This window comes from Hippichthys cyanospilos, chromosome 15 (genome assembly GCF_059441005.1).
Source record: "Hippichthys cyanospilos isolate Australia breed blue-spotted pipefish chromosome 15, RoL_Hcya_1.0, whole genome shotgun sequence".
Taxonomy (NCBI): domain Eukaryota; kingdom Metazoa; phylum Chordata; class Actinopteri; order Syngnathiformes; family Syngnathidae; genus Hippichthys; species Hippichthys cyanospilos.
This window is the reverse complement of record NC_142383.1, coordinates 15,460,034-15,474,782: the sequence shown is the minus strand read 5'-3', so window position 1 is coordinate 15,474,782 and position 14,749 is coordinate 15,460,034. Positions and strand designations below refer to the sequence as shown.

Genomic DNA, 14,749 nt, shown 5'->3' with positions numbered 1-14,749 from the left:
AAAACAAACATTCCTGCACACTCTCACACATACAGATACCCCTACACACACACACTCTCTCTTCTAAACATTTTTTAACACCTCATAACCTGACACTTCCACACTCTCACGAACACACCTCTCACACATCCCACCATCCCCAAATATAGAAATCAGCAAAGTCTACCTGCTTTTCCGGCATTTCATTAGAACCCCAAAATCTCACGCATTGGACGTTTTCACCGTTAAAATCTCAGCAACGTTGCGTAATCTCGCCCCCCTTTTACAACACGGGAAATGTCGACTCGCGACCCGGGCCAAACGCTTCGACCAGCTGATTTGCGAGCCCGCTGCCAAGATTCTCCGCAGACAAAAACAAAAAACTACAGCTGATTGCTTGATATCACATCAGATGGCCTTTTAAATGCTCCGCTAAGCCCGTAATAACGCTTTTGCACATATAATTGCAAGCGTGCAAGGCCCCAGCGCAGCCTTTAATCAACATTTTTTTCCCCCGCTTTCCCATAAATTATAACAACATTTACGCTGCGCATGATGTCATATTTAGAAGATGCTTGGGCTTAACTTCAACATTTTGTTTACTTTTAGGGGGAAAAAAAAGGAGCACGCTGATGGGCCTTGAGATGAAGTGAAATGCAAATCAACTTTTCTAGTCTCACAAACAAAGAAAATCCTTGTGTCTTTTTTTTTTTTTTTAATAAATTACATATATTTTTTGCCAGTTGATACAATGCTCATACCTGTGTGTGTGTGTTTTGGCCACCAGAATATGTATTTGGCCAAAAATATGTACATGAAGAAGTAGAAAAAAAAAAACAAAAAACGGGAAAAATTGATAATGAATGAAAAAAAATAATAAAAAAATACTGTAAATTAATTTAAAATTATGTACACTAAATAAAAAAAATCAGCCAGTTTCTACGCCAACTATAAATGAAATATCAATAAAAATTATATTCATGTACCTAAAACTGTATCCTTTTTAATACTAACAAAAAAAAGTACAAATAATTTCAACAAATGCTTTTTACTTTTTACAGCGTTTATACAAGTTACAGGTTAGTCTAAAGTGAAAAAAAAGAGAAAACTATTTGCACCCGCCACTCATACTTTAAATATGATTATTATCCATAAAAGTTCTTTAAGTATACCTAAAACTGTATTCTTTTTAGCATTAAAAATAGAAAACAAAGCAACATTAATCAACGTTCATTTAACTACTTTTTACCGCGTTTAGGGTTACAAGTTAGTATAAAACTGAAAAAAGTGCATCAACGTGCCTGAAATACCTTTACATTTTATGTTAGCATTAAGCTAGCAGACTATGAGGCATGGTTACACAACAAGCATTTTTTTTTGTTTTTGTTTTATGTTTAATCCGGAGCCCAAACCAAAAAAAAAAAAAAGCCTTTAAGCCGCACCTTGCAGCCGACCATAGAGCCGCAAATAGGCTATCATGTTCTGGCTGGCGCTCTTATATAGAAAAATGGCAGACGGATGACATTTGCGCAAAGCCAAGTGGCTTCTGTCGAAGCTGCGGCCGGCTGATACAGACGCTCTCCGCACAATCGCTGACGAGCGCGCCGCAATTCTTGCCAGTTCAATAGACGCCAGAATTCATATTGTAATCCTATTCACTTAGCGTACCGTCGGAAAGATCCGGCGGAGGGAAGTAATGGAGTACAAATTTGAAGCACATTGGCTCACTTAAATGGGCCCGTATCATATGTGCAGGAGTAAAAACCGTATTTTGCAGACCATTCGCCGCACTGGAGTATAAGCCGCACCATCAAAAAAGATTTTTGTTAAATAGGAGTATATACTGTAATAAATGTATTAGACCAACACGCTTGTATTGTTAGAATACTGCACCAACACAACAGTAACACGCCTGCTTGTGTTTACTAGTAGAGAGTGCCCCTTTGTGGTGAGTAATTCACACTCAAAAGCAATACTTTGATGGCGTCGTCTTCTGTATCTCTTTGTTTACTGGAAGATTGCCATCTGGTGGTTAGTTTAAAAAAAAATACTGCAGATAGGCCTCCCTGGGCTAAAAGTTCAAAGCATGATTAAAAGTAGAGGCTTAAAGTTTTGCTTTGGGTGCGGAGTTAAGGGAGATTTTACAGCGGCCAAGTAAACAGCGATGTTTGATTTATTAGTGGCAATGTTTTACAGTGGAAAATGCCAAAGTGACGAAAATGTTTTTTTGGGAGCACACAATCGAGTTTGGTAGTAAATAATTTACCCGCGAGCAGAACTGTCATTTGAATGCTGGTTAATCACGGGACCGATTTGACAGCAGGACCGCTTCAGTAAACGAGACGTTTCACTTCCTAGCTCTAATTATCGGTACCATAAAACTCATATTTAACAAGAAACTAAACGTAATGTAATTTATATGCATAAACATTGGAAAAAATGGAACAAATAACATGATTTCGGCGCGTTTCTTCTAGATTCTATCCAAATGGATTGAACTCAAGTTTAATACAACAAAAGGGTGAGACTATATCACACCTGTTAGTGCAATGGGAACGGTGTGTGTGTGTGTGTGTGTGTGTGTGTGTGTGTAGGCTGCATGCGCAAGGGCGTGACTGCATTAGGGAATCACACACCCAGCTCCACTCACCGGGGGACCACTGTCAGCCTGTGATTTCGCCCGTGTCCCTCCGAGCCAGCGAAATAGGTCAACCACGTATAATGGCAGGGCAACGACGAGCAAGTGTGGCGCCCCCCTCCCCCGCCTCAAGAGCAGCCAACCACCCCCGGCCCCCCAGCCACCCACCTCCGAGGATGCAGCCACAACATGTCCGCCTCGCAGCCACAACAAGCATCTACCGAGCCACGCTTGAGCGGATTTGAACTCTCAGGATGCAATTGATGAGCTGGTGAGTAGCAGCGTTATAACACTTATATTTGAATACAAGCGGTGGAGCAACACATGTAGAGGGGGATTGAAACTATACCAAAAGGAATATATTCTTTATCCTCGAACAAGGAATCATAAATATGAACTGAGAAGGGCTGAACTCTTCAAAGAAAAAAAGTAAATTGAATTAAATAAGTTGAGTAGTAGGTAACTATTGTAAACGCATCTTGTAAATTGCCAATGGAACCTTGATTGATTATTTTGGATGATGTGAAGAAAATGACCCAAAAATGGTTCAAATAAAAGAAAATTTTGTCCAATTTTTTGAGCTTTACGTCAAAAACATTTCATAACAAAAGGAAAGAAGGGATCAAGGAGCTGAAATTTCACCCAGATGGCCACATGTCGAATTTCAAAATGTTACGACACAACAGGAATGTGCCATCCTTTGGCTAAAATACGGCGAGCATAATGTGGAAGAAAATGACCCAAAATGGTCAAAATACGACACAATTTTGTAAATTTCTCCGCTCTTACATCAAAGGCATTTTACATTAAAGGGCAAGAATTGAAAGAAGACACTAGGAACTGAAATTTCACCCGTGAGGGTAACAACATATCGATTTCAACATGGTAAGAAACTACCAGGAGTATGCCATCACTTAGCTAATATCCGGTGAAAATGATGTGGAAGAAAATGACCCAAAATACTCAAAATCTTACACAATTTGAAAAACATTGAAAGAAGACACTAGGGAGCTGAAATTTCACCCAGATGATGACATGTCATATTTCAACATAGCATGACACTATTAGCAATGTGCCATCCCTTGGCTAAAATACGTTGTGAATGATGTGGAAGAAAGTGACCCAAAATGGTAAAAATCACAATTTTGTCCAATTCTTTTATATTTACACCACAGGAAAAGCATCGAAAGAAGACACTAGGGAGCTGAAATTTCACCCAGATGACCACAACATGTCAAAGTTCGTAACGGCACAACCACTTCGTTATCACATTAACCCCTTGGCTAAAACACAGTGAGAGTGATGCGAAAGAAAATGACCCAAAAACATAACAAAATACCGCAAAAGCGTTAATATCGGAAGATTAAAACTGCTGTTTGTTTAATCTGCTGGGCTCTAGCCACAATACTACTAAAAAAAAAAGTTTCTAAATGCCTCACTATCCAGGTCATGGTAATCAGAAATCCATTTATTTTCCTCCGAAAGCAGATTTTAAGAGTCTGGAACCGTCACCGTAATCCGTTTCGGAATAAAGATATATCATAAAATGTGAAAAAAAACGAAGCGCACGAATACATGCTGGATGCACTGGATTATGAAGTACTTTCCTAATACAAGCGCCAACAAAAACAAGTAACAAACGGCCTTTTTATTATTTTTTTTTTTTTTCCACCGGCCTCACGTTACCACCCCCACCGCGGTCTCCCGCGGCTGCGACCTTTTCCCTCCAGTGGAACAGGACACTGCACGTCTCCATCTTCTCTCATGCATTAATGATCGGCGGTAAAGCTGAGGGCATCCGTCTGTCTTCCAGCCCGTCCGCAAGGCGACCCACTTCCAAGGACGGAGGCCCCCCCCGTCGCCGATATCGGCGAGCCCTAGCAACATTAAACCGCCCGCGTCGGTTGGCCGACGCAAGTAAACAGAAGGAAAAAGATGGACGGATAACGTCGCGAGAAATAATGAGTGGAAGGCTGCCTCTTCTCCACTCGACGGACGCCGTTTCTGTGACTCTCCCTGGTGGCGGATATGGAAAGCGCTTCAAAAAAAAAAAAACACTAAGAGACGTGGACACAAAGCAACTGAAGCCAATTATCGGAGTAAAGGCAGCAACGGAGATGCTTCGCGACGGTTGAGGAACATTCGTTAAAAAAACAGAAACAAATTCGGACACAGAACAGCTCTGGGTCGTTTTTTAAGAGAAGATTTCTTTTTTTATGGTCAAACTTTCTTTACGAAACCTTGGCAGGTTTGTGCAAAGACTGGTCACAAGAAATGGGAAGAGACAAATCCAGTGAGATGGAAATGAGACGAGCCCCTATTTTGGCAGATTTTCCAATATAAGATAGTGGCCTATAGCAGGGGTGCTCGATATGTTGCCTGCGGTCAAACGCTCGATCGCCGAGCTATTATTGTGCATGCCTGCATGACATCGCACAAAAAAAAAAAAAAGTCAATCAAGATGTAAAAACATCGTCAATTGGAGAAACTAATAAAAAAAAATTAATCACCCCTTGATTGTTGTTTTTTAAAGTCCCCTGAATTGACAGTTTGAACTTCATTTTCGCGTGAACCTGACTGATTTCAAAATAGCACACAGAACTTCAAAATAAAAGCATAACAATGCCGTCTGTGTCATGTTACTTATACCATAAGTACAGTTTATTTTGAAGGGTTAGCTGACTTCTTCACATTTTGCTTTGACCACGATACCGTGGCTCGACAAGCAGCGTGTTGCCCTGTATGTCTCGTAGCGCTTCTAAAACAAACAAACAAACAAAAATCATTAAATATAAATACATAAATAACTATTTTTATAAATTATGTATATTGGGTTAGATTTTAATGGTTTTAAAGCTCTTATCGGATACGCTCGGCTCGGTAAGCAAAGCAAAATCAGCTTAGGTAGGTTAGCATGGGATTGCTTAGGCTAGGTAACATTAGCCGAGCTAAATTTAACCAACTTCAGGTGAAAATTAGAAATGTTAGGTCGTTAAATCGTTTCTCGGCTAAAATCGGTTAGGCTTTTATCGATACGTTTTCAGGTTAGCACAGGCTAGGCTAGATTATATTAGTCTATGTAATGCTACGCTAAAATCGGTTAGGCTTTTATCGATACGTTTTCAGGTTAGCGCGGGCTAGGCTAGATTATATTAGTCTATGTAATGCTACGCTAAAATCGGTTAGGCTTTTATCGATACGTTTTCAGGTTAGCCCGGGCTAGGCTAGATTATATTAGTCTATGTAATGCTACGCTAAAATTGCTTAGGCTTTTATTGATACGTTTTCAGGTTAGCACGGGCTAGGCTATCTTATATTAGTCTATGTAATGCTACGCTAAAATCGGTTAGGCTTTTATCGATTCCTTTTCAGGTTAGCACGGGCTAGGCTAGATTATATAAACTATGTAATGCTACGCTAAAATAGGTTGTTTTAATGGTTAGCATAGGCTAGACTAGATTAGTTTTTTTAAAGGTTAGCATAGGTTATGCTAGGATGTAAATACTCACCAGAGAACATCTAGGAAAGAACCTTACCTCAGTAAGGTAAGGTGCGTTCGGTTGGCGATGCGGTGTGATATCGTGGGTTTATTTTCGCAACGTTACTACAGTCGTAGCCTTCCGACGGCTGATAGCGTTATCACTCTTTTTTTATTCCTTCGTTTATTGTCTCATATTCTTGCGAGCATTCCATCCATTCTGACAGACGCACAAATTCCCGTCTGCGAAGGGGGGGGCGAAAAAGATCTCTGGCGCGCGCCTCTCAGCCGCCCCGTTGGCAAATATTTGACTTTGCCCGTGATCCGCAACCCTCGCGGGCTTCTGCGGGGGCTTTTCCGCACGGCTGAACTCTGTTTCCAAAGCAGGTGTCGAAAACAAAACAAGGCCGATGAGTAATCCGAAAACAAAATCAAACAAGAGGGGGAGTCTGGCTTCTGGAATTCTTACGAAAAAAAAACAAAAAAAACGCTTCCGTCCAAGTGAGCGACGACAAAATAATACGGCCGGAGGATTACGTTTGACACGACGATTACGAGGCGTCAAATAACGCTGATAAGACTTCCTCCAGCTTGGGGGCGATGGGCAGACCTTGATACGTTCTTCCTCGCGAGGGAACAAACGTTGGGAGGAAAATCGGGCTGACGGATCAAAGCGCGTCAACGAGCGTTTGGAATGTTCTGAAGGATGGCTTCCTAAAAGCCAATTATCCCCACGCCGGCGCTAAAGAAATTGACCGGCGCAAGTGGATGTCGAAGATTACGCAGACGCGGTAGTTTGCAATGCCGGTGAGAAAATACGCGAAGAAATGAAATGTTACCGTGTTATTGTTAGCCCGTCTGGATTTTTTTTTTTTCAAAAATTAAATAAAGGGTAAAACATGCACTGTTGTTGTTTTTGACGTTTTTGGGCCTGTTGTCATTTTCACAGGGTTATTAGTTTGTGTTTTTGATATACTGTTGCTTTCAAAACTTTGCATTAATTTTTCTTATGTTAGATAGTTTTTTCGCCATTATTTTCTGGTCTGATTTATTGTTGCATCTGGATCTTTTTATTGTTAAATTTTGCTATTTTTGTTTTTTGTATTCTGCAATTTTTTGTTGGATTTTGTATGATTTAAGCTTTCAATTTTAAGTTTGTAAAATTGTTGCTTTTATTTTGGCATTGCTCTTTTTGTGCTAGTAATGTTTTTATTTTGTGTTTGTTGTTTTGGGGAGATAATAGTGTATTATTGTTATCATTATTAATATATGTTATTTTTGCTATTATTTTTAATCATGATATTTGTTATATTTCTGTCAAGTAATTTTGGCCTTGATTTTTTTCTTGTTGATTGATATTGCTGTAATTTGTGCTGTTTTTATTTTGTACTTTCTGTTTAATGTCGTTATATTATTACTAGCATTAGTATTTTTATATCTATTACTTTGTGGTTTTTTAATTATTGTTTTTGGTATTTTGTAAACATGTTTTTTAATGTTGATGTATTTTTTTTTGTATTGTTGTTCATTTGCTGTTATTTTGTGTTTTCGAATTACTGTTGCTTTAGTTTTCAGTTTTTTGTGTGTGTGTGTTTTTGTTTTGCTTTTTTTTGTATTTTTTTTAATGGTTGTTTTCACGTGGTTTTTTTCACATTATTGTTCGTATTTTTGTATTATTGCTGGTGTCATTGTCAAGTTTGTAAAAATGTCGCTGGTATTTTGCTGTTGTTGTTTTTCATTGTTGACTGATGCCGTTATTTGTATTGTTTATATTTTGCACGTGCTGCTTTTTGTCGTCCTATTATTATGAGTAATAATATTATCATATCTGCTGCAGAAGCTTATGTTTTAGCTATGTCATTTTAATCGCTTTTGAAACGTGTGTCGCGGCTCATCAAATTAGGTCACAAATAATCCGCAACATGAAAGGCTTCTACTTGACACGGCGGAGAAAAAAGCGCTACCGATGGCATTTACCGTCACTTCGTATTAGTCACTAATTAGTTGAAAGCATGACAACAAAGCGACCTTGACGCAATTGAGCTTGAAGCAAAAGAATATAGTACGGGATGTATAGTTATGTGGCGTAGGATATGTAAATTCTGTCTCCAGGTCAGCAACAACTCAAGAAACATTATGTAAATAGAAATGCTGTTTGTTAAAGTTAGTAAACTTAAAAAAAAAAATGTTACAGAAGGGTTAAGGCAAGAGGGTTAAGAAATGGGAAAATTAATGTTTATTTGGTTCATTGTTCGATAAGCAGCAATGCTAGTCATAGCGGCAATGCTAACCATAGAGTTGGACGTTAGCATGACATGCTAACCAGCGTTATTGTTGACAGTGGCAAATACTGATTCACTTTCACAGAGTTGGATAAAGTCCACTTGACGCAAAGTTAAATCGGGATATTTTAAGTAAAAGTGGAAAAGAAATTAAAGAAAGTTACACCGTTATTGTGTATTTTACTTGGGAGTAGCTCACAAATATTTTATTAAACTCGTATTTTCTTTTTAAATCTAAAATTAGAAAAGAATGCTTCATGAGCTTAAAAGATTAAAACCTGCAAAACCACGGTTTGTTTGCTTATTTAATAATTGTTCAATAAACAGCAGTGTTAGCTACAGCTAGCTGTTAGCATGATGTGCTAACTAATATCACTGACAACACTGACAAAAAAAAGGACAAATAAAGTTATTTTTACTGATTCGTTTTCACAAAGTTGGACATTTATTTGTCACCAAATTAGGTCAGGATATTTTAAATAAAACTGATTAATTGACATGCATTTTATTGGGGAGTAACCCAGAAATCTTTTATTTACCCTATAAATTCAGAATAAATTCATCCAAAAAACAATTATTGTTGAAAATGGATTTTCTGGTTAAAGACTATAAAATCTTAAGCATTAAAAAAATGCTGCTTAGTTGGAGAGTTGGACGTTTATTTAGTACACGCCAATTCACATTTTTTTTAAATAAAATTGGTAGGCGCTTATAGAAAAACTGCACTTTGATTAATAAATGCCTTTTTTCTTGAAAATTCTGGCAAAATAAACACTTTTAATACGAATCTTATGAGTTAAATCTCTGTGACGTGAATTCCAAGATGTTTCTAAACATATTTCATATGAATATATACCATATATAGTGTGAGGATAACACTCAGGGATTGTGAACTATGTAGTACTTAACTGTGGCGCTTCAGGAACTCTATTTTAGAGGCCAGTGCAAATCCGGTGCAGCATACGCTATAAATTTGCACAGAGGCTTTTCGACCACAATTAACAAACATTGAAAATGATAAGAAGTCAAACGTGTGAAGGTTTTAGTACACTTTAGGTTCATTCTGAAATTTCACCCCATATTTAAGAGCGATTGTGCGCCTTATGAATATAACTCTCAGTGGCGTGACTGGAAGTTACAGGGTACATTATGTAAATTGAGATTTACAGTGTCGATTTAATGCACATAAAAATGCATGAAAAACGATAGGAATATGATCAATCTTGCATATTTTCTTTTTCCCTCCCGACCGTTGCCCTTTCAGTCAACTTTCAGTACACTGACCGCGTTTGCGAAAAAAAAAATGCAAATGTGCCAGGTTACAGTAACTCAGTGTTTCTCAGCTATATTTTGCCAGGCCCCCCCTAGAAAAGAGAAAATTACCCCCCCCCTCCCAATCGATGCACTGAATATAAATAAGATTATTATTGATGAATATTGTTTAAGTATGCCTTCTTATTTTTATCGCGTTTATACGGGTTATAGCTTAGTCTAAAACGGAAAAAAAAAGATGCAAGTGCACCAAAGTGCCTGAAACTAAAAGAAAATGATGAAAATTATGACTTTATTGCAATTACATTCCACATGACGAAAACATGTGCCCCCCCGCCATCACCTCGCCCCGGGGGGGGGGGGGGCACTATTTGAGAAGCGCTGCAGTACTCCCACGTAGCTTGAAAAAAAATAAAACCAAAAAAGCAGCATAATTCAACACTACCAGAACGTAAACGCTCCGAGAGCCGGTTCCGGTTTCCGTTTCACATTTTCCTCACATCTTTTTTAATATAGTCATGCCATATTACGGCTGTTGGCACTAAACGCCCCTTGCCTATCACACGCCATGCGGTGTCAACATTGCATATTAAAGGCAATATACCATAAGAGCGCCCCTCCAACTTTCATATCGGCGTCAGCGTCCCCACTGGGTCCATTAGCGTTTATAGTCCTCTACATTAGGCCGTGTCTGCTGCCATCCGCCTCAACGAAACACCTACACACTAATGTGCAAAATAACACAACCCCGCATGTACGGTATATCACGCGAACGCCGCTCGTCTGCGTCACCAGGCGCCTCGGTAACTTTTAAAAGAAAAAAAAAACACAAAACCCACACGATTAAAGTGGGCTAACTGCTAGTTTTGCTAGTTTTATCAATGCCATCTGTTGTGTTTTGCTACTTTTTTTTTTTTTTTTAGCTTCGAAGCTAGCGAAAGGCAAATTTGTGTATCGTAAATAGACGACACGGAATGCTTTTAAACTCACCAAAATATTGCAATACATTAAAAATGACTTAAAATAATAAAAATAACCCATTACATAACCCATACATTAATAACACAAATTACTACAAATATATATTTTTGGAGGCTAGCTTAGGATTTTTAGTGATTCATAAATATCAAATATTAATGAAGCTAGCAAATAGCTACAGAATGATTAGTCAGAAAAAAGGTTTTAAAACGTGAAATACTGAATACCACGCTGCAAAAGTTTGTTTTGCTTTCGCTCAAATTGAGTTCTCAGCAAAAATCCATAAAATAAATAAAAATAAGACATTCAAATCACATTGTTTCTCTCCATACAAAAAAAAAAAAAAAATCGAAAATTTCCCTTTTCTTTGGCGCGTCCTCATTTCACACGTTAAGTCATGGAAATAAATGTGTAAAATAAGCATTTCATACAGAGGAAAAATCCACTGCCATACTTGATAAACACTTATCATCAATTCAATAATTTTACTGCATTTTTCAGACTATAATCTGCAACTTTTTTCTCGTGATTTGAGCCCCGTGGCTTAAAGTCCAGTGCTGCTTTTCTGTGGCTTTTCTTTATTATTTATTAATTTATTTATTAATATTTTTTTGCTAGGAGACAATCTACATGTGAATCAATGGCTGTGCTCATTATTTTTTAAATATAGTATGACAAATAACACATAATATATATTATATCCAAATTATATAAAAATTGATATAAAATAAAAAACATATATATATAAAACACTTGCTTTTTTAACTAATTCACTTCCAGCCTATTAAAATGGATTTTCTTAAACTAAGTAGAAATACGGATTTTTGACGTCTATTGCCGTCAGTGGCACCGTATGACCCGATTATTACGAGCAATCCACATCCCTACGATCCAACATCTCCACTCCTTCAGCTCACAGATGGCGGCTGCTAGTGAAGACCAAGACAGCGGTATTAAAGGTCACGACCCTTGTAGGAGCCTTCAAGCCTCAGCACACACGTTGATGGGTTCAGCTCGGGAAGCGTTTTCGAATCGCACGTCTCACTCTGCACCTCTGCTCCTTTTTATTTTTTTCCCCTCCCTACCGAGAGGCTGGCGCAGATGTTCTTCCGACACCTCCCACGTAGCGCCCAGCGTCTCCTCGCCGCCGCGTATTTTAAATATGCAAAAAACAATATGGCGGAGAAACGTCAACGAGCCGTTCGGTTTGGAGAGACGCGTTCGTGAGCGAAATCCGCGCGGCAATTAGTCACATTTCAAGTCCTCTGCTCCCCGCTCCATTAGAGGAAAATCTGCCTGCCGCGCGAGCGAAAACGGGAGCTTGCCAGGAATACACTTTTGCATCATCCCCGTCATGATGATGATTATAATAAGCTGTTACATCGCGGCTCGAAATACGCTAATGATATTTGAGTGCTTATATCATTTTTTTTCCCTGCGCTGTACAATGGTGCCTTTGCGCGACCTGGCCACAGGGGTCAGTATAATTCAGTCGCACGAAGCAAAGAAGAGTTTCACAGCTATTGGAAGTGACTCAGTTAGCCATGGATTTTTTTTTTGTCTATTTAACCGGTATAGTTGTAACATCAGTATATAAATGATAGCCTTTAGCAAAAAAGGCATTTTGCGCTGTGCGTTAGAGTAAAGCTAGCCAAAAGCAAATTTGTGTAATCTAAATAAATGACATGGAATTCTCCTAAAATAAATGTAACCACAACAATATCGAGGCTAGTTTTGTTCATGCCATTTAAGTTGTTATGCTACTTTTTATTTTTTGCATGACGCTAATGGAAAGCAAACTTTTAAAAAAAATTATTCGCCATCTATTTTGTTGGTTATACGTGTTAGAATTAACCTAACAAATTTCTCTAATTTAAATAAATGAGTGACATCTATTTCGTTTGCTCTTGTGTATTTTAAAGACGTGTAATTTTCATAAACTAATGTAACTACAGCTAAATTTATGCTAGTTATATGAGTGCTGTGCATTACGTTTTGCTATGTCTTAGCAGTAAGCTAGCAGAAGGTAAATTTTTGTATTTTATATGTAATTCTCAAACCAATAAATCTACCGCATAAATACAGCAAAAATTACGCTAGTTTTATTTCTGCTATCCATTAAGTTCTGCTACATGAGTTAGCGTGAAGACAGCAGAAGGCAAACTTGTACATTTTAAAAGAACAAAACCGTACTGTTTAGTTCAAAAGTAAACTTATTAAAAAAACAAATAAACATACATTCATAATTATTGTCATATATTATGCTGAAATATCAGCCATTTAAAGGTTCAGAACCACACAAATATTGATGCTAGTTTGGTTAGCATTTTTTTTTTTTAATGTACATGTTAACGCTAAGCTAGCAGACGTCCAAGTTACGTTTGGTTTGATATCAAATGCGATTTATGTGGCATTAGAAAACTTAATGCAGACTACAAAATACTTTATATACATATATTAATAGTTCAAAATAAAAATAGTCGGCAGCATTCCAATTATAGGTCAAGTTACCGTTCTACGAACGTATAAAAACGTAGTCCCCGGCCTCACCTTTTGTCACGCAATAACAAGCAGCATCCATCTCGAAACAAAGGGCGCAAAGAATGCGGGCCGACGCCGAGCCGTCAGTCACGCCGCATTAGGAGACGGCTCGGGTCGTCGCCGGTAGTCAGAGGTTAAAACCATTACGAGTGGAGCCGACTCAAGTCGTCCACCTCTGACCCTCATTTGGCAAACGCGCTCTCTCTCTCGGTCATTGCGACCCGGCGGTACTTGCTCGCCAGCAGGTGTTTTTGTTTCTTGGGCTAGCGTGTGAAAACGCGATATTATAATTCAATTCGGATGGGTAGAGAAATTGACGCTAACTACGTTAGCCGTAGAGAGTCTCCGAACAAAAATCGGTTGACCGTACCGACAAAGTACATTTGAATAAAGTAGAATATCTAAGTAAAGAATTTTAGGCGGGAAATAGAGAGATGTAGTGAATTTCTGCTTAATGATAGCTACACGCGAAAATAAAAGATATGGAAAATCTCCATTTTGATCGGAGATTTTGAGAGCTTCGATTTCAATTTTAAAAGATGAATCCCTTATTGAATCTTGTCACAAAAACAACCGACTTAAAAATTCGACTTCCATTTCCCAGCAGTAGAGATCAAAAAATCCACATCTGTCTTTTGTCGCAAATGTGTTATTTTATTCGTGAAATTTCTTACTGGTGAAATTTTTGATATTCACTATTTGCGTTTCATTTTCACGCGCCAAACACCCGAGGTTGTAATAATCGCTTCGTTCAGTGCCACTGGCGACTATGGACGTCAAAGATCTATACTCCCTTACGAGTCAAAAATCCATTTTAAATGAGTTAATGAATTCCATATTAAAAATTGATAAAAAATGATTTTTTTTGTGATCTCTTACAAAGTTCGACACCTAAAGCCGTTCATTATTTTTTCAACATAATTATTGAATTGCTGATGGGTTTAGTGAATCGGACAGAGGATTATTTTCGTATGAAATCTAATCTTTTTTTTTCTACTACTAAAATTATTAAATGGGGACAGGCCAATAAAATGCGAAATTTCCTGTTTTTGTGCTTTTTTTTCGTTGTACTGTTGAGAAAAGATGTGAGTCGGAATCACGTTAAGGTTTGTTTTTCTCGAAGTTTTGACCGCTTTTTGAGAAAAACGCAAAATAATCTTTTGCAGCATAGTATTCGGTTTCATTTTAAATGCCATGCTTCAGAACAGAATTTCTTCGAAAATAGCGTGACCGTATTTTCCGCACTATAAGGCGCACCTAAAAGGCTTTTTTTTTTTTAAAAAAAAGCTGATGGCGTGCCTTATAATCAGGTGCGCCTTATATATGGATCAATATTGAGATTGGGATTCGCAGATAGGGAATGAAGTGATAAAGATTTACCTGTTTCTTTTGTGTGTTTACAGTTGAACGAGGTTGCTGATATTGACATTGAGTTATGCTATTGAAAGTTTTGAGTTATTATTCTTATTACTTTGAGTATTACTACATTGCGATTGAAAGAGTTCTAAAATATGTCATTAATTGAGGGTGCGCCTTATAATCCGGTGCGCCTTATCTATGGAAAACATTTTAAAATATGGC

General features: G+C 37.9%; 1 protein-coding gene across 4 annotated transcripts in view; it reads right to left on the bottom strand.

Annotated features, from left to right (window-relative positions):
* unc5cb (unc-5 netrin receptor Cb) overlaps positions 1-14,749 on the bottom strand; it is a 155,884-nt gene that overhangs the window by 76,944 nt on the left and 64,191 nt on the right. The window contains exon 1 of one of the 4 annotated variants that reach the window (XM_088435598.1): positions 6,127-6,267. The exons of the other annotated variants lie outside the window; for them this stretch is intronic. Within the exon in view, the coding sequence (XP_088291724.1) occupies positions 6,127-6,136 (10 nt within the window). The 5' untranslated portion in view covers positions 6,137-6,267. Of the gene's footprint in view, positions 1-6,126; positions 6,268-14,749 lie in introns of those variants that run through there. 4 annotated transcript variants of the gene reach the window in all.